At 40.3% G+C, this 23,075-nt stretch overlaps 2 protein-coding genes across 3 annotated transcripts in view; both read left to right on the forward strand.

Annotated features, from left to right (window-relative positions):
* IL1RL1 (interleukin 1 receptor like 1) overlaps positions 1 to 7,661 on the forward strand; it is a 57,602-nt gene extending 49,941 nt beyond the window's left edge. Inside the window, exons 7-8 of the mRNA XM_042458411.1 lie at positions 1,476 to 1,643; positions 5,615 to 7,661. Coding sequence (XP_042314345.1) covers positions 1,476 to 1,643; positions 5,615 to 5,970 — 524 coding nt within the window. The 3' untranslated portion in view covers positions 5,971 to 7,661. The remainder of the gene's footprint in view (positions 1 to 1,475; positions 1,644 to 5,614) is intronic.
* Positions 7,662 to 15,676: 8,015 nt separating this feature from the next.
* Positions 15,677 to 23,075, forward strand: part of IL18R1 (interleukin 18 receptor 1) — a 28,080-nt gene continuing 20,681 nt past the window's right edge. For both annotated transcript variants that reach the window (XM_042461150.1, XM_042461149.1), the window contains exons 1-3: positions 15,677 to 15,739; positions 19,160 to 19,247; positions 21,683 to 21,911. In XM_042461150.1, coding sequence (XP_042317084.1) covers positions 19,190 to 19,247; positions 21,683 to 21,911 — 287 coding nt within the window. In that variant the 5' untranslated portion in view covers positions 15,677 to 15,739; positions 19,160 to 19,189. The remainder of the gene's footprint in view (positions 15,740 to 19,159; positions 19,248 to 21,682; positions 21,912 to 23,075) is intronic.

Consider the following 23,075-nt stretch of genomic DNA (forward strand, 5'->3'; position numbering starts at 1 on the left):
GTGCACAAAGTGATAAAAGTATGAAAACATGAGAAAAACTCAGACAAAAGGCCTATCTGGTCCAGAGTTTTAACACAATGTCCAAGCAGTTGCCTATGGGATGCCCACCATCTGGTGGGGAGGAAGACATGGGGTCAAGAGTTTGTTGTTGTTATGTGCCTTCAAGTCATTACCACCTTATAGTAATCCTAAGATAAACCTATTACAGGGTTTTCTTGGCAAGTTTCTTCAGAAGAAGTTTTCCATTGCCATCTTCTGTCTAGTCTAGAATTTTGTTCACACAATGTCTAAGCAGTTGCCTATGAGATGCCCACCTACTGGTGGGCAGGAAGACATGAGGTCAAGAGTATTCTGAGCCTAAAGAAAAGTCAAGCCGGTGTGTGAAATGATTCTAGTTCTTCCTAGTTCATAAAGTGGCAACCAGAGATAAATATAGACAAAACCTTGTATGTTTATATGTTTACAATACCTTCTCATTTCTTACCCTGCAATTTACTCTATAGCATGCTGAGTGGACAGATTAAAGATGATGGCTGCATCTGCACTGCAACAATAATGCAGGCTGACCCTGTATTAACTGCCATGACTCAATGCTTTGGAAACCTGGGATTTGTAGTTTGTTGTGGTACCAGAGCTAAATAGTTAATAAAGCTACAAATTTCCAAATTCCATAGCATCGAGCCATGGCAGTTAAAGCAGTGTCAAACTGCACTGTTTCTATAGTGCAGATGAAGCCATTGTTTTCACGCTCAGGTTTTTAAAAAAAACCTTTACTGATTACCATAATCTTGAACTTCTAACTATTTCGACAACTTCAGTGAATGGTCTATGCTAGTGGTTCTCAAATGGTAGGATGGGGGACCCCCATGGAGGTTGGGTGCAAAAGTTCCTCAAGGGAGGCACAAGACTAGGAGACCCTGCTCTGATCCTCCTCCTCCTTCTCCCAAACTTTTTCAATGTGCAAAATTTACACATGTGTTTAGTTAAATATTGAATTTATTTAAATAAATCTGTTTTAATTTGAACAGTGTTATTTCCTTATAAAATGCTAAAATATGGATAGACATGAATGTGCAAATAAATATGTATGCTAAACACACAAAATATTTTTATTCATGTACTATGTTGACCTGGGTGGTAGTGCATGACATCTGCATGTAGAAGTAAAGGGAGTGACAAGAGTAAAAAGTTTGAGAACCACCGGTCTATGTAACTTTCCTTTTCTTGAAAAACCTGAATAATGACAACTCCACCAAAAATCGTCCTGAGTTGTGTTTCATTTTAATACATTCTTTTCAAAATCTACTGAGTAAGAAGCATGCCGCATAACAGAAAATGGTTCACGGGTAAATTCACAATGATCTACAATAAAGTAATTAATCTGACAATGCCAAGATTGCCTTTCTGACTTGTACTAACAGCTTTCTCCCCATTCATGTTCTAGCTTTGAGCCTCTTTCTCATTTTATCTCACAGATGGAAAAATATATGATGCATATGTTATCTATCCCACAAATCATGTCAATGGCATATTCGAAAATAATTTTGTGAGCTCTTTTGTTCATCAGATTCTACCAGAGGTTCTAGAAAACAAATGTGGATATAAATTGTGTATTTACGGGAGAGATGTGTTGCCTGGAGAAGGTAAGCTGCTAAATCCATGTTCTGCAGTAAAGGGTTGGGGGGAAGTGGAGGAAAAAAAGTATTTTAAGATGCCATTCTGATCTCATCTATCCAGATTCCAGCCTCAATTACGGCCAGTCAATACACGTCTCCAATTTGTAAACAGTACAGTTTGTGGTGGAAAAGCATACCTGAGGCCACTGCAAATTGCATTTTGTACCAGACTAGACATGTTTGAATGGCGCACACACATTTTATGCACATCTGTGTTGTTGACATACAAAGTAAGAGTTGCCTACAGACCTTTCAGCTTTAACTCTTAGGACTTTATCACATGGGGACCTATGTGCTTGCATCCCAAAAATGGTTAAAGTGCTGGCCTCCTGGAAAAGAACATAAATGTACAATTGATTATCATACACAGAGCATAACATATTAAAAGCACATTATTATTGTGGCAGAGTGGGTCAAAAATGCATTTGTTTTTCAGAAAAATGTGGGAAAATCCCATTGATGGCTTGGAAATAAGTGTTTTGCACATGCTCACAGAAGCAGTAGTTGTGTCACCTGAAGTCTCAGAGAGAAATAAATGATTTTATTTACATAGTTTTCTTTATAAAGCGTCCCTGCCTGTCCTCACTAATGGCTAATAGGAAAGGCTTAAGGAGGAGACACATTCACACACAGAGAGCCATGTGAAGGAGGGAAGGAGGGAGAGAAGCAAGCCATTTCTGTGTGTGTCTGTGTTGTGTGTGCCTGCTGCCCCTTTAAGAAAAGGCTGCCTCCCTCGCGGCATAACAAAGGGAACAATGGGAGAATCCCCCAGATGGTTATCAGACAGTAGCAATTGTGCAATGAAAGTGAATTCGTGAATCAAATGGAAATGAAAACACAGTATTTTCCCTAAAATGCCTATTCCTTGGTTCATGTCACTTTCTACTTGGATTTTAAGCGGTTTTCATGCAGCATCGTCTGAAAAGCAATTGCAAAATTGTGCCTAATACCCTGGATAACCCCTGGTTCTGTCCAGTTTAAACTTCCACTTTTCCCCGTATGATAAAGTTCTTATACACTAGAACAACTTAGTTCTTCAGGTTCACATTTTACTTCAGATTTTATACAGTATCATACTGGCAAGGCATGCAATCTGTGGCATTGTCATCCAGAGAGCTGTAAACAAATGGCTCTAAGATTCAGCTGCTTGCTTGGTGATCTTTTTGCAGACCGAAAGAAATTGGGATCTATGGTGGGCAGGAAGGTTAAGACAAAAATTATCCCAACAAATCTGTTGTGTTTCCACCAGGCCCTTGTAGTATACTGAGATGAGTAAATAAAATCAAAAGTCCTATGCTATTTCTCTGCCAACCTGTATGTTGAGAAGTAGAAATCATATGCTCTGGTTAGATGGAGGTTGGCCCAGTGTGTAAGTGGGAGGAGAGATGTTGGCATTTTCTTTGGTTCAGGAAATACAAGGAGTACATTAGCCTTTATCTCTAAGTACTAACCCTACCATTCACATTCAATATGGTAGCATTTTAAGCAACAAAAAAGAAAACCCTTATTGCTTACTAAATGCATTTTTAAAAAAAATATTCTGAGGCAGGAAAATTAAAGTTAAGAATATAAACATTTAAGAAAGCTTAACTCAGGGGTAGGGATCATCTGGTCCTCCAGCTGGTGTTAGTCTCATCAGCAACATGGCTAATGGTGAAGAATGCTAAGAGTTACAGTTCCACAACATCTGGAGGGCTGTATGCTTCCCATCCCTGACTTCAACACATAAAGACTGCACATCGAATTGAGGTTAGCAGAGAAGATTAAGCTTTATATAAAGCTGGGAGACTTCTCTTCCCATGGAAAGAAGTCTGCAAACTGTGAGCTACCCCCTTGTCCGTCTTCACCCACTCCATTCAGTTGAATTAAGACTGATCCCTCCCTCTAGCTAAGTCGTCTCTGCTACTGGAAATGGACTGGGGAAAAACATCTTGGAAATAAGAGAAAAGGGCCAGCCACAACTGATGTGCTACCTGCTACCTTCTGTGTGAAAAGACCTTTATATATGTGCTGGTGATGCGACCCTAGGTCCTAAATGGCTTGGGACCTTGACACTTGAAGGAGCATGTCTACCTCTGCATACCTGTCTGAGAACTGAAACCTTCTGGTGAGGCTTCCTCTGTATGCCACTAATGGCAAGAGTGCATCATAAAGGGACAGCATATTAAAATAAATCAATTAAAAAGAGAACACATAAAGGCAACAGTTAAAATACAATACTATAAAACCACTGCAGTATACTCATATGGGGACACTCTTTAAAATATACTAATTAAAAAGTCATGTTTTAAAATTGACTGGGTCGGCCTGCTGGAAGAGTTGTGTCTTCAATATTTTAAATGTGTCTGGTGATTCCAGCTGTCATATGTCTTCTAGCAGGTCATTCCACAGTCTGGAGGCATCAGATGAAAATGTCCTCTGGAAAACACCTGCCAGTCTAGTCCTGGCCCCGAGTGTGCAGGGCAGATTTATAGAATGCTCTCCCTTGGAGGCCTGGTTGGTGCCAATGTTGGCCTCTTTTAGGCAGACACTGCCTAAATTAATTAAACCAGAATTAATCCAGTTTGACTCCATCATGGCTCCATCCTATGGAATCCTAGGATTTATAGTTTGTTGTGGCACCAGAGCTCTCTGACAGAGAACGCTAAATAACCCACAAAACTACAGATCCCAGAATTCCATAGCTTTGAGCTATGGCAGTTAAAGCCATTAAATTGTATTAAGTCTGCAGTGTAGATGCAGCCCAAGTTAAAATCTGTCTTTTTATTAAAGTCTTTGGGGCTTGATTCTGTCACTTGCTAAGTGTATATATGCACACGCTCTTAGCTGTTTTAGCTTTTCCCTCTATTTTAGACTGGCGGGGTAGTAATACATTTTCACTCTATTTGAATTATTATGTTGTTTCTATTTAAAATGGCCTTAAATTATTTAAATAGCATGCTGCCCTGGGGCTGAATGGTAATGGGTGGGACAGAAATATTTTAATAATTGAAAATAAATATCTAATGTATATAAACCAGGCAGATGTGTGTGACTTAGTCCTTAGTCCTGCTGGTGTTAATGATGCTCCATATATTTTTGCCAAAGTAGGAAAATGGTGTGTTGAATGTGCTCCCTGGGTCAGCTGCTTTAAATCACATTGTATGTATTGGTAACCTTGGCTGAAGACAACCCAACAGACAATGAAACCTTTTCTTTTCAAATGGATGTAATAAATACATCAGTTTGCATATTCATAATGTGAGGGGCAATAGCATGTGAAAGGCATCACGTTTCTACCATGACATATATGCACGTTAGCCTGCATATATAAATTATCAAAATCCTCATGATGCCTGCTTTAAAAAAATCAAAATCAAAATCCGAGCCTGGTCTCTGCCAACCTCCATTGTACAAGATTCTCTTGCTACATAAAGCAGGTGGGGTGGGTGAGCAGGCCTGATTCATGGCACACAATACGAGGTTAGAGCCAAACTCAGAGAGTTATGTGGCCAACCTGATAGGAGTCTTGAGAATTTCCAAGTCAGCATGAATCTGTTGTAGGAAGCCAGATGGAAAGAAATATTGTGGGACAAATGTTATCCACTCTTTGGAGCCTGGGAAGTTGTTTTAAAGATGAATGCATATAATGTGGAAGCCACCCATCACTCTGAATTCCAGAGCATTATCCTACTACTGTACTGCTAATGTTATAGATAGCTTTGGTGTGCCAGTGTATGTGCTTTCAAGCTGCATGCCAACTTATGACAACCCCATGAATTTCATAGGATTTTCTTAGACAAGAAACATTCAGAGGTGGTTATGCCAGTTCCTTCCTCTGAAACATAGCCTACAGCACCTTAAAAATCACTCTTTAAGCTTTGCTCTCAATACTGGCAAGTGTCTTATGCAAAAGTTTTCTTGCCCTCATCTCCATTAATTTCTTTACATATTGACAGATGCTATTAATGCAATTGAAAGGAGAATACAAAAGAGCAGGAGACTGATAATCCTCCTTACAGAATGCCTGGCCAAGAGTGAATGTTTTATGTACGAGCACCAGATTGCATTTTACAATGCTCTAATCCAAAATGATGTGAAAGTCATTCTATTGGAAATGGAGAGAATTGGAGAATATGCCCAGCTTCAGGAGTCTCTCAGACATCTCATTCATCAGCGAGGAACTATAAAATGGAAAGCAAACTACATGGCTCATCCAACTTCAACAAGCTTTGCATTCTGGAAACATGTGGAATATCAAATGCCACCAAGGCGCAAGCCTACTACAATGAGCTCTGCATATATTAATTTGTAAAAAGCACTGTGTGTTCTTTTTTGTCTGAAAGAATTGTGTTCTCTTCCTCCCAGATACCATTTGAACAAAAGCTGTGACCTGATGGGCTCTTCTAGACAAGGCAAATGCAAAAGCAAGTAGAATGTCCCACTTTCTTTTTAAAAAGAGATCCAAATAAGGATTTGACAAACATGGGGCATTTCCTCTTCTTTCCCACTCTATTCTGAAATATTTTGTTGCAACCCAATAGGCCAGCTTTTTTTTTACCAAACACATTAACGAGTCATCACACAAATAATGACAGCTGAATTAGGTGTGTAAATTTTTCACAGCTCCCTATTTTTGGGACTCCCCCCCCCATCCTATATTTCTTCTTTCCTCTTACCATGCCTTTTAAAATGTTTTTTAAATGTCTCTCCAGAGCCTGAAAGGATTCTTATCTTCAGAGAGATCAAGTTGGCTATACCAGGAATGGACAAGTGCTGAGGGCTATGGGACCCATATTATCCGCTTTGAAGTTTGAGATCTCACTTGGTCCCAGAAAAAATAAATAAATCAAAATTTCTTTTTGCCCTCAGATGGCCTCTAAGGGATATCCCTTTGCCAAGCCATTTTAAGTTCAGGTACAGAAAGGGAGCCTATGCAGAAGTCAATTTAGATTGAAGCTACAAGTTTAGGAAGGTGGGGGAGGAAGAAAATATTCGCAACTGTTCTTCACTTAAAGTCATCGTGGTTGACTAGTGTAATGTATTCCTATAGGGGTTGACCTTTCCAAGTAGAGTAACCCACTCCTTTTGTGCTGGGTTGCTACTGATTTAAAAAATAAAATAAAACTCTACAGTGCCTAAGTGGTAAATTGTAATGGTTGTAGTCCTATGTTTATTTCCTTGGGAAATAAAGATTACATTACCATACATATGCGCTCACTCTGTGTGAAATGAGGCACTGGAGTAGAGGGGAAGGGAGTTAATCTTGCCCTGAGGATACAAACATAGCAATAACAGATTGCTCCCAGGTGGAAGCTAAGTTGGCTCCCTCTCTGTTTCCTTTCTGCTGGCAGGTGAAGATCTTTCTATTCTACCCTGGCCTTTCAATGTTAACTGTCTCTTGCAGATGGTCTTTTAATTGGGATGAGTTGTACTTGATTTTTAAAATCATTATTATATTTTAACTGCCTTTTGAAAACTGTTTTAAATGAATGTTTTCGATATAATTGTTGAATTACCATTTAATTTTTTTGGTATTTTTTTTTTGAATTTCGGATTGTTGGCCAAGCTGGCTTGGGCTTCAAAACATCTGGAGGGCTAAAATTTGGGAACCACTCTCTTAGATTGTTCCTCCAATTTTGACACCTCCTTCCTCTGAATAAAATCCTGCTTGACATATATTTTTGCATACAAGTTAAACAGAGTAATAAAATGCATTCTTGCCTGGTCTCCTTGCCAATTAGAATTCATTTTGTTTCTCTGTATTCTGTCCTAAGAGTAGGCCCTTGTCCTGAGTACAGCTTGTGCATCAGGATAATCAAATACTGAGGCAACTCATTTCTTTTAAGAGTGATCCATAGCTTTTTGTGATCTATACCAGTGGTTCTCCCCCCCCCTTTTTTTTAAGTTTTTCAAACAATGTATAACAATAAGTTTAACAAAGGGAACACAAAATAACAAAACATGAATGTGATTTTGTTAGCAAACAGTACACATATTAATGAATTAACAATAAAGCATCTAAAGTTATTGTGGTGTTTTTATTGTTGGGACATCTGTCAAGACATCTTTCCAAAATCCTGACTGCTGTGATAGAGGTTTCACACATTGTGAGCAATTATTGATGTGTTCTATTAGGGGGAATCATTCTTTATGAAATAGCAGTTGGTTCACACATCGCTTTGATTGTCTAACATTATCAGCAAAACTTTCCATCAGCCATGCATCGCATAGCTTCTTCCACCATTTTTTAAAAAGTAAAATCACCTGTCTTCCACTTCCTAGGAATTTCCAATCTGGGAATAGCTATCAAGAAGGCAGTATGTTCTTTGTGTTTCAGTGGTTTATTCTCACCCGAAATGCTGAGAGTATGAGAAGGACTAGGCAGAATTTTATGTTTTGTTTTGGAATTTGGGAGAAAAGATCTGTAATAGAGGACCAAAATTTATTTGCTATTGGGCATTCCAGCCATGTGTGCAAATAATGTTGCATTGTCTCGAGCAGTTGGAGTAGTTCTGTTTTGTTGCTGTGAACCCCCTCCCCAAGACTTAACTCAAGATTTAAATACCAAATACATACATACATACATACATACAACATTTCTTTGGCTCCTTCCTGCTATTTTGTAGCTAGAGTAGATAGAACGACAACAACTCACAGGTCCAACCAGCCAGCCACCCAGTCTTTGCCTTGGCTCCTGTTACCAATGGCTCCTTGGTCATTCCACTCCAGGGACGAGGTGGTCTGAGCAGCTGAGTGACAGTGGAGTGACAGGAGCCAATGCAAAGTAAAAGCTGGGTCTGCCTGTTACTGTCCATCCACTCTGCAGCTGGAGCAGATTGAACTCTGCTCCTCAGAAGAGGATTTGTGTACATGGAAGTCAATAACTCTGCTTCCCAGAAGCAGGGTATCACATCGCATTGTCCAAAATAGGAACTTGTGCACATGGAAGCCAATAACTGTTCCCAAGAAATGGAAGATCACAAAGCACTGTCCAAAATAAGATCTTGTGCACATAAAAGTCAATAACTGCTTCCCAGAACCAGGGGATCATAAAGCACTATCCAAAAAGGAATTTGTGCACATTGAAGTCAATTACTCTGCTCCCCTTGCAGCTCCTTCCAGCTCTAAGATTCTGTGATTCTATGATTCTGTCATATCCCTCAGAATGTGACCTTATATTTATTATAGAATTATAGTACTGTAGTTTTCTTTATCCCTGCACAGACGTTGTTGAACGTTAGCATTCAGAGCTCATCTCTATTTCGGTCACCTTTCACTTTTGCTCCTCTTTTGGCCTTGACTGCTTGAAGAGTTTCATCTGTCATCCATTGAGGCTTCTCTTTCTTTTTGGTTACAGATAGTGTCTTTCTGCATTCCCCCCCTTAAAGAGATTACTACACAGCCATCTTTGCCCAAGCCATGCACGGGACAGGATCAAGCCAGAATTGGATCAGAGTGGGTGATATCACACACAAAGTTGCTGTTGTGCAGCCACCTGTCCCTTGCTCATTCCCCAACTGCACTTCTGGCAATTTTGGCTTTCCATATCACCAAAAACAGCCAGCAGAGCATGGCTTGGGGATGGGCAGTGGTTGGGTGGCAGCATAGCAGCAATTTTATGTGTGATATCACCCATTCTTACCCGTTCTGACTTGATCCCATCCCGTGCACAACTTGGTCAAAAATTACCGTATGAAAATCTCCATTGTCTCTAGCTTCAATCTAGCATTCTTCTGGTTCCTGCTCAATTAGGCTTAATGGTGCAAATCTAATTTTCGCAGAGAGAATGGAGCTACTTCATCTTCTGCTTCTGCCTGGCTTCCACTCCATCAAATGCATCCGAGGAAGTAGACTGAAGTCTACAAAAGCTCGTGCTGCCAATTTCATTCTTTCAGTTAGTCTCAAAGATGCTACAAGTTCTCTCTACATACTGATTCAAATTTTGTAGTTCATTTGATTTTTATACTGGCCATCCAGTGTTATCCATGTATGCAGTCACTTTTTGGGTTGCTTGAAGAATGTGTTTGCAATAAACAAACTGTTGGCCTCACAACATTCAGTCAGTTTCCTGCCTTATTTCTTGATCTTAGGCCTGGTTTTACTACAATAGTTGATTCTGCTCTGTTTCCTATTTTTTCATTCCAGTCACCATGATTAAACTTTAATTTAGTGCTATAATATCATTGAGAGCCAGTGTGGTGTAGTGGTTTGAGCACTGGACTATGACTCTGGAGACCACTGTTCAAATCCCAGCTGGCCATGGAAACCTACTGGGTCACCTTTGGCAAGTCACACTTCTCATTTCATAGGATGGCAATGGCAAACCCCATCTGAAGAAACTTGCCAAGAAAACCCCATGATAAGTCCACTTTATGGTCACCGCAAGTCAGAAATGACTTGGAGGCACACAACAACAAAAACAACAACATAACATCATAGAATTTTAATTTTTGTTTTTAGAAAGGAACTATTCAGGAGAAACAGGAGACTGTGTGAGAACTGCAAGAACCTGAAAACCTATCTCGGGGATGTAAGAGGTTAGGACACTCATATCTAATGTTTCATTCCCACAACATGAGCAAGTTGCCCACAAGTGGACCAAAGCATGATGTATTTTTATTGAAGTTTCTTTAGATTTTAGGAAAGTATTTGGAGGGGTAAGTGGCAAGAAGCACCAAGGAGAAGCATTAAATAGTACAATAAAATTTGGTACAAATCACTTGTCTGGCTGAGCCCAGTGTTTACAGAATGGTGGTGTTTTTTGTAAAAAAAAGAAAAAAGAAAAAATGCAGTTAGTTTTAGCCAGAAGGGGGCAATCTTAGCAAGAAAAAGACTGCTTATGTTGAAAAGCTAGCATTGCTAGTACAGTATATATACTGCTCACATCCAATGGGTGAGCATGCTCTCTTCTGAGAGGTTCACTTTTCATAGAATTGGAAGAGATCACAGGGGTCATCCAGTCCAAACCCCTGCCATGCAGGAAAAATACTTTTGGTATTTTTGTTGCCTGGAAAAGACTCCAGATTCTTAGTCCAGTAGTCAAATCACTATGCTATACTGACTCTCTTGGGCTGCTTCAGAAGGTGATTTTTCCCTCAGCCCATAGAAAAGGTGTACATATAAAAATTAATCTTCCAGCTGAAAATTTAAAGTGCAGATAACATGCTGTCTTTTGCAATTGCTTATTGCAACTACTTCATGTTTAAAGATTTTTAATCTTGTTGGACATATGGGGGAAAAAATCATATGTTCCTATAGACTGTCATATAGCCAAACTGTAATATGGATGGTGTTCAGAACTTGGTAATGTTAACAGTTACACTGTTTAATTTATTTTTCATTTGCTTTGTTTTTACTTAGTTTTCAATGATATTTGATGATGGAAGAACAAGATAAACACTGTTATTTCATATCACACTCTTGTCCATGTTTACAACATTAACACATTCTAGATCTACCACATCTTTCAGTCATCTTATATTCACACTTTAAGATCCAGTAACACCCTACCCACCCACCACATCTTTCTGAACATAAATTGAAACATGGTCTAACAACAGCCCCAAGCATCTTTTTTATCGGAAAACTCTCTGGTGGTTTCCTGTGAGTCTAGCTTTATTTTTAGTACCAATATTCCCATGTCGTTTACAGGAAGGCAAGTCAATGTTTTTTTTCAGTTTCTTCTTTATGCATTTTCAAATTTCTCAAGTTCTTTGTGGGCTGTGTTCACCCCAAATATTCCCATAAACATTTAATCATTATTTTACATAGCAGTTAGACAGAGCTTCCATATACTAGAGAAATATGCCTGTGAATTCTAAACAACAGGAACAAAGATCAGCTTGACATTACATCTATAACCACTTGGAGGATTTGGCTAGCCAGTGAGACAAAGAATAGCTTTAATCCAGCAATTAAATTTTCATTTTTATCATCTGATGGTTCCTACTGAATGGTATTATTATTAACTGCTACAGAGGTCCCCAGGTTAGCACTCCCCACCCAACAAAAGGTTAAAAGGTGATTAAACACACATGTCTACATGTGTAGGTTGAAAATGGTCCAATAGCAGACCTGTAATGGGGGACATCCTAGAATCTGTGGTCTAGGTGAGGAGGAAAGAGGAAATGTGGATTTTAAGAATCTGAGGCAATAATAATAATAATAATAATAATAATAATAATAATAATTTATTTGTGTTTCCCCACCTCTTCCAATGGATCGAAGTGGGGTTACAGGCTACTAAAATCAAAATACATACAACAATCTTATAAAACACTAAACAGTAAAATGTAACATCAATAATTTATCAAACCATCAAACATCCAGGGGCAAGGGCAGAATATCATTGTCAGATAGGGCATATCAATTATCATTCATCGGGGGGGAAAGCTTGGTGAAAGAGTACGGTTTGAAGTCTCTTTTTAAATGTTTGAAGGGAGTCGTAAGGCAGAGCTCGTCATGAAGGCTGTTCCACAACCTTGGAGCCATTATTGTGAAGGTCTTTTGAGATGAGGAGACATATTTGGAAGATGGTGTTTCCAATAGATTCTTGCCAGATGAGTGTGTGGGGTGGATTATATGGGGAGATGTGATCTCTCAAGTAACTTGGGCCCAAGCCATATAGGGCTTTATAGATAATAACCAACACCTTGTACTGTGCCCGGAAGCGAATGGACAGCCAGTGAAGATCTTTGAACTTAGGTGTTATATGGTCGAACCTAGATGTACCGGTGACCAATCTGGATGCCATATTTTGTACTAACTGAAGCTTCCGGACTTGGTACAAGGGTAGCCCCATGTAGAGCGCATTACAGAAATCTAGACGAGAGGTTACCAGAGGATGTACCACTGTTTCAAGGTCCCTTTGGCTCAGGTAGAGTCGCAGTTGGCGTATCAACCAAAGTTGATAGCAAGCACTTCTGGCTGTCGCATCTACTTGAGATGTCAACTGCAGGGACGAATCCAGACATACTCCTAAACTGCAAACTCCGTCCTTCAGGGGAGGTGTGACCCCGTCCAGGACAGGTTGACAAATTTCCTTCCTTAGGCCCAAGGAACCTATCACAAGCACTTCCGTTTTCTCTGGATTCAGTCTGAGTTTGTTTTCCCTCATCCAGCCCATTACTGACTCCAGACAGGCATTCAGAGGAGAGACGCCATCCTCAGTCACTGCATCAGTCAGAGACATAGAGAAACATATTTGGGTGTCATCAGCTTACTGATAACTCCGCACCCCATGTCTCCGGATGATCTCTCCCAGCGGTTTCATGTAAATGTTAAACAAAGTGGGGGACAAGATGGCTTCCTGAGGGATGCCAGATGTCAGCTCCCTCTTAGAGGAGCAAATGTCCCTGAACTGCACCATCTGGAATCTGCCCGAGAGATAGGATCGGAACCACTGGAGCGCAGTGCCCCTGATATCCAAATCCCTCAGGTGTTCCAGAAGGATACCATGGTCAATGGTGTCCAAGAGCACCAACAAGGTCACACTTCCCCGGTCAATACCCATACGGAGATCATCGACTAAGGCAACCATGGCAGACTCAACTCCGTATCCCACCCTGAAGCCGCTTTGAAATGGGTCCAGATAATTGGTTTCATCCAAAACTGCTTGGAGTTGGAAGGCAACTGCTCTCTTGATCACCTTACCCAAGAATGGCAACAGGGAGACCGGTCTATAATTATTTCTCATCAAGGGGTCCAGGGAGGGTTTCTTAAGAAGAGGTTTAACTATTGCTAGTTTCAAATTAGATGGAAATGTACCCAAATATGTTACCCAAATTACAAGGGATCCAGGGAAGGTACCCACAATCAATATTTAATAGGGAAATTTTATTAGCTCCATTACAGCATTGGAGAGGGCGTAGGCAACTCAAAGCAAGGATCAAGGCTGTGTATACTAGTGCTGAGAAACAGAACTCCAGAGTGCAAGTCCAAATGTAGTTATATTTGTAAGGGGAATCAAGGGGAATCACCATTCACACAAAGACGCTTAGGAGCTTATCGCTCACCTTTTTAAATTGGCTCCAGCCTCCCAGGGATGTGGGATGGAGGCAGGGATTATCACTCACTCAATCGCCACTGAATCACCGGCCGCCATCAGCCTGGATCCAAGCTGTGCTCCCACAGCACTTTTTACACGTCGGAAGCTTTTCGATTTCTAAAAAGTAGGTGTATTTACGGGGCAAATATAAGGCTGGCGGAACATGGCTGGGACCCAGGCTAATGGCGGCCAGTGGTTTGGCAGTGATTTAAAGAGCAATAATCCCTACCTCCATCCGGTGTCCCGGCCTGGTATTAAAAAGTGAGCAATAAGCTCCTAATTCACACACACATCCAAGATCTAAATGTTATAAAAGATGGTAGCATATAGTGACTGAAGGGATTTCAGAGGGTGATACTGTGCCAATTCCAGAAGTGGGGCTCAAATCAGGGGACATTGTGAAGTGAAATTGCTCCCAGCTGCCTGTGGATCGTGGAGTAGCCAGCAATGCTGAGGAATCAAGAGATATACTGACAGAGACTGTGCCTCATCTCAAGCAAGACTGAATTGGGAGTGGCTGAGTAGGTATATTTACAGGTCAAAATATATGCGGGCGGGGGGGGGGGGGGGGGGGATTAAACTAAAATTTCCAGGAGAGAAGAATGAGAAGAGAACTTGTGAATGGTCCGACAATCAGTGCAAATGTCTCTGGACAATGGGGTATTCTTCCAGAGGGAAGTATTCTTGGATTTTTGCTCACTTGTAAACACAAGGTCTATCACCCACCATCACTCCTATCTATGAAGGGTTTATTCAGAGTCTGATCTTGACACTGAGAAAGAGGAGGGGTTCAGAGGGCCAGACTTTGGGGTAACAGGTGGTCTATACATAATATATATATATACACACACACACACACACACACACACACACACACACACACACAACAACTAATATAGTGGTTCCAGCATCAGCTGTGGTTCAGTCTCCAGAGCCTCTGCCCTTGCTACATGCCGATGTCAGATTTGGACATTAGGCAAGGTGCAACTGTATTACATCTGAGGGCACATCGCCACTATAGAAATAATGCAGTTTGACACCACTTTAACTGCCATGACTCCATCATATAGAACCCTGGGATCTGTAATTTTGTGTGTCACCAGTCCTCTGTGGCAGAGACGGCTGAAGACCTTGTAAAACTGCAAATCACAGGATGCCATAGGATGGCACCACAGCACTTAAAGTGGTGTCAGACTGCATTATTTCTGCAGTGTAGATGCATCTGTGGTAACCCTATCTTGCAGACTCAGGTCAGAGGCTTCCCTGATGGAGTCTATCTGTCTGGAATGCTATCCCCCCATCTCTTTTCCTACTGCCTCCAACTTTGCTAAGCATCATCATAATATTAATATTTATTTTTAGCCCGCCTCTTTCTACAGATTGAGGCATGTTACAATAGAAATAGTAAAAATACAGATGCAGCATAAAAGTGCTTTCCTTCCATATTAACTAATCATTGCCTTTTCTAGTGAGTCATGTCTTTCCTGACACAGCCAGCATGGCATAGTGGTTTGAGTGTTGGACTAGAGCTGTGGGAGAGCAGGGTTCGAATCTCCTCTGGGCCATAGAAACCCACTGGATGGCTTTGGGCAAGTCACACTCTCTCAGCCTCAAAGGAAAGGAAAGGCAAACACCCTGTGAAGAAAATTCCCCCATGATAGGATCACCTTAGGATCGCCAGAAGTCAGAAAGGACATGAAGGCACACAACAACAACAACGCAGTAACAAAAATATTTACTGGCTCAATTCTCCCAGACTAAAAAAGACCATAATCATGGATCTGTTTGTTTGTTTGATTCAAAGCATGCCTGGAGCTGCTTTCGTTTTCAACCCAAGGCTGCAGCAGTCTTTAATCCAGATCATGATCTTGACCTGAACTGGATGCTGCTTGGGATGAAAAACAGAGGCAGCAGGAGGCGGTCTTTCTTTGCAGCCCCAAACACTCCTTCCTCTTCTTCTTCCTTCCTCTCTTTAAAAGGGAGCCAAGGGCAGGATAAGGCTCTTTGGCAGCATTAAGCGGAGCTTTCCTCCTGGGTAAGAAGCGTGTCTGTGTGTCTGTTTGTGTGCCTTCTTTGTTTTGCTACAAGATCTATTCGCAGGCGCTTTGCCCTTGCCTTCCCCTGAGGCTGAGAGAGTGTGACTCGCCCAAGGGCTGATTGGGATTCGAACCCTGCTCTCCAGAGTAGTCCCAACACTCGCTCCGCTGGGCTGTTGTTGCCAAAGCGTGGCCTTTTAGGACCCACGAGGGCTGCATCTGCACTGCAGAGTGAATGCAGTTGGACACCGCTTTAACTGCCTCCATGCTCTGGGATCCTGGCACTGTGAGCTCTATTTCTCCTCCTCTGGTGCCACCCACAAACGACAGATCATCCCAGGCATCCATAGCCTGGAGCCAGGGCAGTTAAAGCGGTGCCAAACTGGATTAAATCTGCAGTGAGTCAATGCTCTTCCCCATCCTGAGCCTCCCAGGCAACATTAACCTTTAATTCAGCAGTCCCCAAACTGGGCCCTTTAAGAGCTTTTGAACTTCAGCTCCCAGAAGTCTTAGCCATGTTGACCAATAGTCTGGGATGCTGGGAGCTGAAGTCCAAAGACCCTTAAAGAGCACAGTTTGGAGAGCACTGCTTTCATTGAATGGTTGAAGCCCTCAAGGCTCTCAGGGAAGGTCCCTGGGCCTTTGGCAGAAGAGCATCTTCCTATGGAAAGCTTATCAAGGGCAGGTTCAGGGTTATAGTTTAGAGGCCAGTTTGGAAAGAAATCTTGTTGTTGTTGTGTGCCTTCAAGTCGTTTCCAACTTCTATATATATATATATATATATATAGCACATATTGAAACACACACACACATAGCATATATATAGTGGAAATTTTTTTAAAGATCACTGTTGCAAAGCAATTGTGATAAATGCATATATAGCGGCAATAAAAAAAACCCTATTGAAAACATAGGTATAGCATCTATTGTTGCTGTGTGCCTTCAAGACTTATCTGATTTCAGTATATATTGAAACACACACATTATATATATATATATATATATATATATATATATATATATATATATATATAGTGGCAATTTTTTAAAATCATTGTTGATAGGCAATAGTTATACAGTAAATGCATATATAGTGGCAATAAACATCCCTGTTGAAAACAGATATAGCATACATTGTTGTTGTTGTGTGCCTTCAGGTCACTTCCAGCTTCAATATGTATAACATATGTTGAGATATGCACACGCATATATAGCTTATATATAGTGGCAATTTTTAAAAATCACTTGAAAAGCAATAGTGATAGATGCATATGTAATGGCAATAAAAATCATTATTGAAGCTATAGCATTTGTTGTTGTTGTGTGACTTCAAGTCGTTTACAACTTATGATGACCCTAAGGCAACCCTGTCACAGGATTTTCTTGACAAGTTTCTTCAGAGAGGATTTGTCATGGCCATATTCTGTGGCTGAGAGAGTGTGACTTGCCCAGGGTCACCCAATGAGTTTTACACAGCCAAGCTAGGATTCGAACCCTGGTCTCCAGAGTCCTTTTCCAAGGCTCAAACCACTACACTAGGCTGGCTCTCAAAAGAGATCTTACAGGCACACACACACATATATGAAGTGAGTGAGACCTGACATGAGCTGCAGCACTGAAGAGACTGCATTGTTAAACTTCCCTGGTGGCTTCCATATTCATGTGAGTGGGTAGGCCTCTGTGCCAAGTTGCAGTGCGAGCTTGAAAGGAGTTGTCCAAGATGCTCAGCCTTATCCCGCAAATAGTCCTACTGCCACAAAACCTGCTAACCATATTCCTCAACCAGCATGTGAAAGGTTAAGCTTCTTCCCCCGTCTGCCCACCTCCCATGGGCAGACACACTGGACAGAATTATAGTGCTTTTCTTCCATATTAACTACCACAGGATCCTGGGATGTGCAGTTTAGGGAAGGATATTTAGAATTCTCAGCCAGAAGGTTCCAGTGTTCAGTGAACTACAGACCTCAAGATTACATAACATGGAACCATGTTAAAGTGGAATAGTAGTGGTATAAAACTTGACATTGGTTCAGTGACCCATTGACACAGGAATCTTCAGCTGCCACAGGCCAGAGGGCTCAGTGGTTCTCCGCCTGTGTTTGTCACCTCTCTCTGTTCCTGTTTTGGCACACTGTTTTCTAGCTAGAGTTCAAGTCATGGGAAGGTTGTTGTTGTTGTTGTTGTGTGCCTCCAATTCATTTTTTGACTTATGGCGACCCCAAGGCAAACCTATCATAGGATTTTCTTGGCAATTGTCTTCAGAGGGGGTGCCACTGCCATCTGTTAAGGCTGAGAGAGTGTGACTTGCCCAAGGTCATCCAGTGTTTTTTTTTTTTTAATGCTCAGGTGTAGAATTGAAGCCTGGTCTCCAGAGTCGTAGTCGAATGCTCAAACCACTACAGTGGTTTCCAGTTTATTCTGTCCCCAAAATAACCTCATTCGTAGTGCTGTGCCCAGGGGTCCTCTGAGCAGTGAGGTTTTTTATTGTAAAGTCAACCTCACCTTGATCTTTGGCATTTTAGAGGGTTCTGTTGTCTTTTGACTGTTATCTTCTTTGACTTTTCCCATCATTTCCTCTGCACATGGCACAAAAAGACAGAATAACTTCTAAGTCTGAATCTGCACGGCAGAGACAATGCAGTTTGAAGCTTCTTTAACTGCCATGGCTCAATGCCATGGAATCCCGGGATTTGTAGTTTGTTGTGGCACCAGAGCTCTTTGACAGTGAAGGCTAAATAGCTCACAAAACTACAAATCCCAGAATTCCATAGTACTGAGCCATGGCAGTTAAAATGGTGTCAAACTGGATTATTTCTACAATGCAGAAGTAGCCTGAATACCTCCTGGTCATTTGTACTAGTTCATAATCAGGAAGATACTCACTACTAAGCACTATATAACCAAGTTGTTTCCAAGTGGAAGGCTCAGCACTATTAACCAGTTTTAAGAAATGTTTTTGTCATGATCTGGCATTCCTCATTCAGTCATTATATCTGATAACAATTTGATTACTTTAACTGCTATAGCTCCACCTGCTCAGTTCTGGGAGTTGACATTTTGTGAGGTACTTAAATGGAACTTTCCCCAAATGTTTTAAGAGTCACCAGGGCAGAAATATTTCTAGATTGTGATGATAATCACATCATTCAGCAAGGTGAATCATCCAAACTTTCTACAGAAACAGAAAATTATGCCTCATGTCTAAAATGAAAATATGATATAACATTGATCTGCACCAGAAGAAACTCCCAAGTTTCCACCATGGTTATGCAGATATTCTTTTCTGTAAAGCTAACTTTCCAATCAAAAGTCTTATCTCCAGTTTTAGTTCTCATTTTACTCATATCCTGAAACAGGCTATATGTTCTATTTCTCTGTCTTTTAAACTTAAAGCCTCTCGCTTCTACTTTTTCTTCCAGAGGAGAAGGAACAAATACATTCATTTAAGAATGTGTTTTGAAAAGCTGACCATTGTGATATTGGTGATCCTTGGCGTTGTCAGGCCAGGTATAGTAATTCAATGTTTTCTTTGTCAATCAAGGTATAATAAGCTAAAAACAGAGAATTAATGCACCCCCCCATCTTAGCACTTAAGGCACCTAACAATATTTAGAAGACAGATTAAAAGTGAATTAAAATGTAGTTAAAAACAAATTAAAAGCAGATTAGACAATAAAATACTGTAATTACAACCACTACATTAAGCAAGCAATTAACAATATGGGCATACATCAGGTAACAAACTGCAAAGCTCCTTTTTACAATGTCTTTTTATACCTATCCACATCCTTTTCCTCCTTGTTCTCTACCTAGCTAGACATTTTTAGTAGCATCAGCATTGGTAGAATAGTGAGGAGGTGGGAAAAATGCAGGTACTGGGTTGCAGCAGTGTTTCAGCAGTAAAAAGTACAATAAAAAGCTTCAGCTGGGAAAGAAGAAGATTCTGCTCTAACCAATACTGTTGAAGCTGTGTGCCTGCATCTTACAGGCAAGGTAAACATTAACTGCCTCTATATTCCCTTACTGAGTACTAATGAACAGCAAAACAGAGCGAAGCAGGGAGAGTAGGTAAGTTTAACTCACGAGCTAGCCCTAGCATGTATAAATTTAGTCAAAAGGGAAATCAGAGGGAAAAATGCATGGAGAAAGTCTTCTAGAAGTTTCAAAATGTTTTTTGTTTACTTATGCAAGGCTTACCTGATGTGTTTGTTTCATTTCACATGTACAAATTAATAGCTTTGAATGAAATGTCTGCTGAAACATGATAAACTGCTTTTCTTTTCTTTTCTTTTTTGTGATATAGAAATTTGCTCTATTCTTTCCATGTTATTTCTGCCTCTGGTTTCAAATTTTCTTTTCAAGAAGTAATGCTCAGGAAAACATTTGCTTTATTGACTGTCATCAGTAATGCATTTTAAAAGGCCAGTTTGAAGAAATGTGTCTTGAGACCCTTCTTAAAAGTAACAAGAGTTGGAAACGATTGTAATTCTGAGTGCATTCCACAATCTGGGAACAACATGGGCAATTCTCAAGAAGATCTTCTTGAAAATTTTAGCAGATATGAAACAGATCGTCCTTTAGGTAGCCAGGTCCAAAGCCAGAGTTTGAAACCAACTTCTTCAGCTGGGCCTAGAAAGCAATTGGCAACATTCCACTTTCGATACTGGAGTAACATGATCTCAATATCATGAATCAACTGGCACTTTATCTGCTACATGTTGCTCCAGCTGAGGCTCACAGACTCCTCTGAAGAGTTGGCCTATATGGACTGTATTTCAGTAGTCAAGACACATTCAGTTCTCTCACTGAATGCCTCTAACTAAACTGCAAACCTAGAACTTCATAGGATGTTGCCAAGGCAGTTAAAGTGAAACATAGCACTCTATTTATGTGAACGTGACCATTCAAGGACAGCACAAACAAGTTGAACAGCTATCTTGTTGCATTTTAATTTCATCCTGATCCAGGCTATTATTCAACCCTGTCAGCATTCAGTGGTTTTGACTCCTTCTTTGATCTTGATAAAGAACAGTGTCCCATGTGGCACCTCACTCCAAATCTTTCACAGATTTCTCCTTATGGCACAGTGCATCTACTTTTTGCATCTGACATGATAGGAAGGATCAAGAACCACTGCAACACAGTGGCCCCAGTGGCCTAGGTCAACAACCAAGGCTAATAGAACAGTTTTAGTCCCATATTCCATCAGAAAAACCTGATCACAATGAATGCAGAGATTAGGTATAATTCTAGATGTGTCTGTAGTTGCAGAGCCATTACCTTTTCAAGCCCCTTAGCCAAGTATGGCAGACACATGGTGCATCTACACTGTAGAAATAATGCAGTTTGACACCATTTTAAATTCCATGGCTCATCCTAGAGAATGCGGGGATTTTAATTTTGTGAGGCACCAGCACACTTTGGCAGAAAAGGCTGAAGACCCTATAAAACTACAAATCCCAGGATTCCATAGGATGGAGCTACAGCACTCAAAGTGATGTCAAAATGCATTATTTCAACAGTGTAGATGTACCTAGACACTCACATATAGTTGGTCAAAACTCCTTAGCCAAAAGGGTTGTTTAATAAAATTCTTATTACTGTGCCTTCTAAACAAGGGATGACTGTTTCATTTAAAAGGGCATTAATAGCCTCCATAATCACAGCAATAGTGCCATAATGGCAGATTTGGCAGGAAGGTAAAAAAGTCAAGCAAGGAGGTGGCATCCCTTGCCATTTTGCACATCCTGTCCAATTCCTAAGATCTTCAGCCTAAAGGAGAATAGCAAGGCAAATGGTTACCAAAGTTGTATTGATCTGATACAGTACAACCTGAGTTAGGAATAGGACAGGTTTGTTTTTAAGAATAAAATGCACTATTTTCCAAGCTTCTGGAAAGGTTTTAACTATATGTTTATATGCATTTAAAAAACTTTCTCAAGGTAAGCTTTGCAAGCGACGCTCACCTATTTATGTACTGGAAACGGAATATTTTTCAAATTGCTGTCCTGCTGCCGAAGAAAATAAAGGATATACTGTAACTTGGCATAGGGAACAAGAAGGAAAGTCAACAGCAATTCAAGAAGACAGAAGAATTAATATGAATGGGACATATTTGCAATTTTGGCCAGTTGTATTGAATGATACTGGAAACTATACTTGCTGTCTCAGGTAGGTTTAGTACATACCCAAATGAATATATACAGGCATGTTTGTTCTTTTGTCTTAATTTGTCTTAATCTTAATTTAATATAAAGAAAAGCTGTGTCGGTCCATATTTATATTAGTCGTAGTCATTACATAGTCTTTCAAACTGTGTTGTTGGTTCTTGAAGACAGAGGGCATGCAGATTAGCCACATATTAAAAGTGTTTCCAAAATAAATGTTGATAATAACAACACGAGTTAATAACACTGAGCAGTTAAATGCATAAATTGCAGACATAATATTAGCTAACAAATGCATTTTATTTCCCTGATAATTACTTAATCTAGAATGGGAAACTGATTTAACTACAAGCAAGGCTTTTTGATTCTATGTCTGTGTTCAAAGAATTTGATTCTGCCTCACAATCCCAGATTCATGATTTACAAAGTTTTAGTAATCTGAACTGCGTTTTGGCTGTCATAGGTATTCACAATTTACAATTTATCAGAAGAGCACAATTTACCACAAGAATTCTTCTTTTATGAACTCTATGTGACCTGCAGTGGTTTATCATAATAAATATGGATGTTTCCCTTTGGAGGAGAAAAATTAAGTCAATATTTATTTATTATATTATTAATTATTAATAGTTATTAAGTGCTTAACATATGTTTAACTTTGGCATGTGCACTTCTGTCAGAACCACTGCTCTGCTTCTTAAACACCAAGCCCTTCTTCTGGGAAATTTTGGATGATGAGTCTTTAGGTACCGTATATACTCATGTACAAGCTGACCTCTTGTATAAGTTGAGGGAAGGTTTCAGGGTCAAAATCCTGTATTTTGATATGACCCATGGATATTTTGAGGGTAAAACTTAGGAGGCTGTAAGGAAGGATGGAAAAGGGGAAATACCACTTCCGTCCTTCCTTCTCTGGACCTCTCCCAACCGATTCCCAGGTGCCGGAGGACAGGTTTTAACACTGGATTGAGAAAGGAAGCAAGTGGTTTTAAATGGGGAGTTTTTCCGATAGGAAGCAAGACCTTGCAAAATGGACTGGAGGGGGAAAGAACTGGTGTTAAATGGAGATTAGGCCATCAGGCATGCTTGCTTTAGGACCTTTCTAAGCACTACTGGTGTATTGACCTTTATATAAGTCTATCCAGAATTTTAGGTTCAATTTTGGGGC

This window comes from Sceloporus undulatus, chromosome 3 (genome assembly GCF_019175285.1).
Source record: "Sceloporus undulatus isolate JIND9_A2432 ecotype Alabama chromosome 3, SceUnd_v1.1, whole genome shotgun sequence".
In the NCBI taxonomy this organism is placed as follows: Eukaryota; Metazoa; Chordata; class Lepidosauria; order Squamata; family Phrynosomatidae; genus Sceloporus; species Sceloporus undulatus.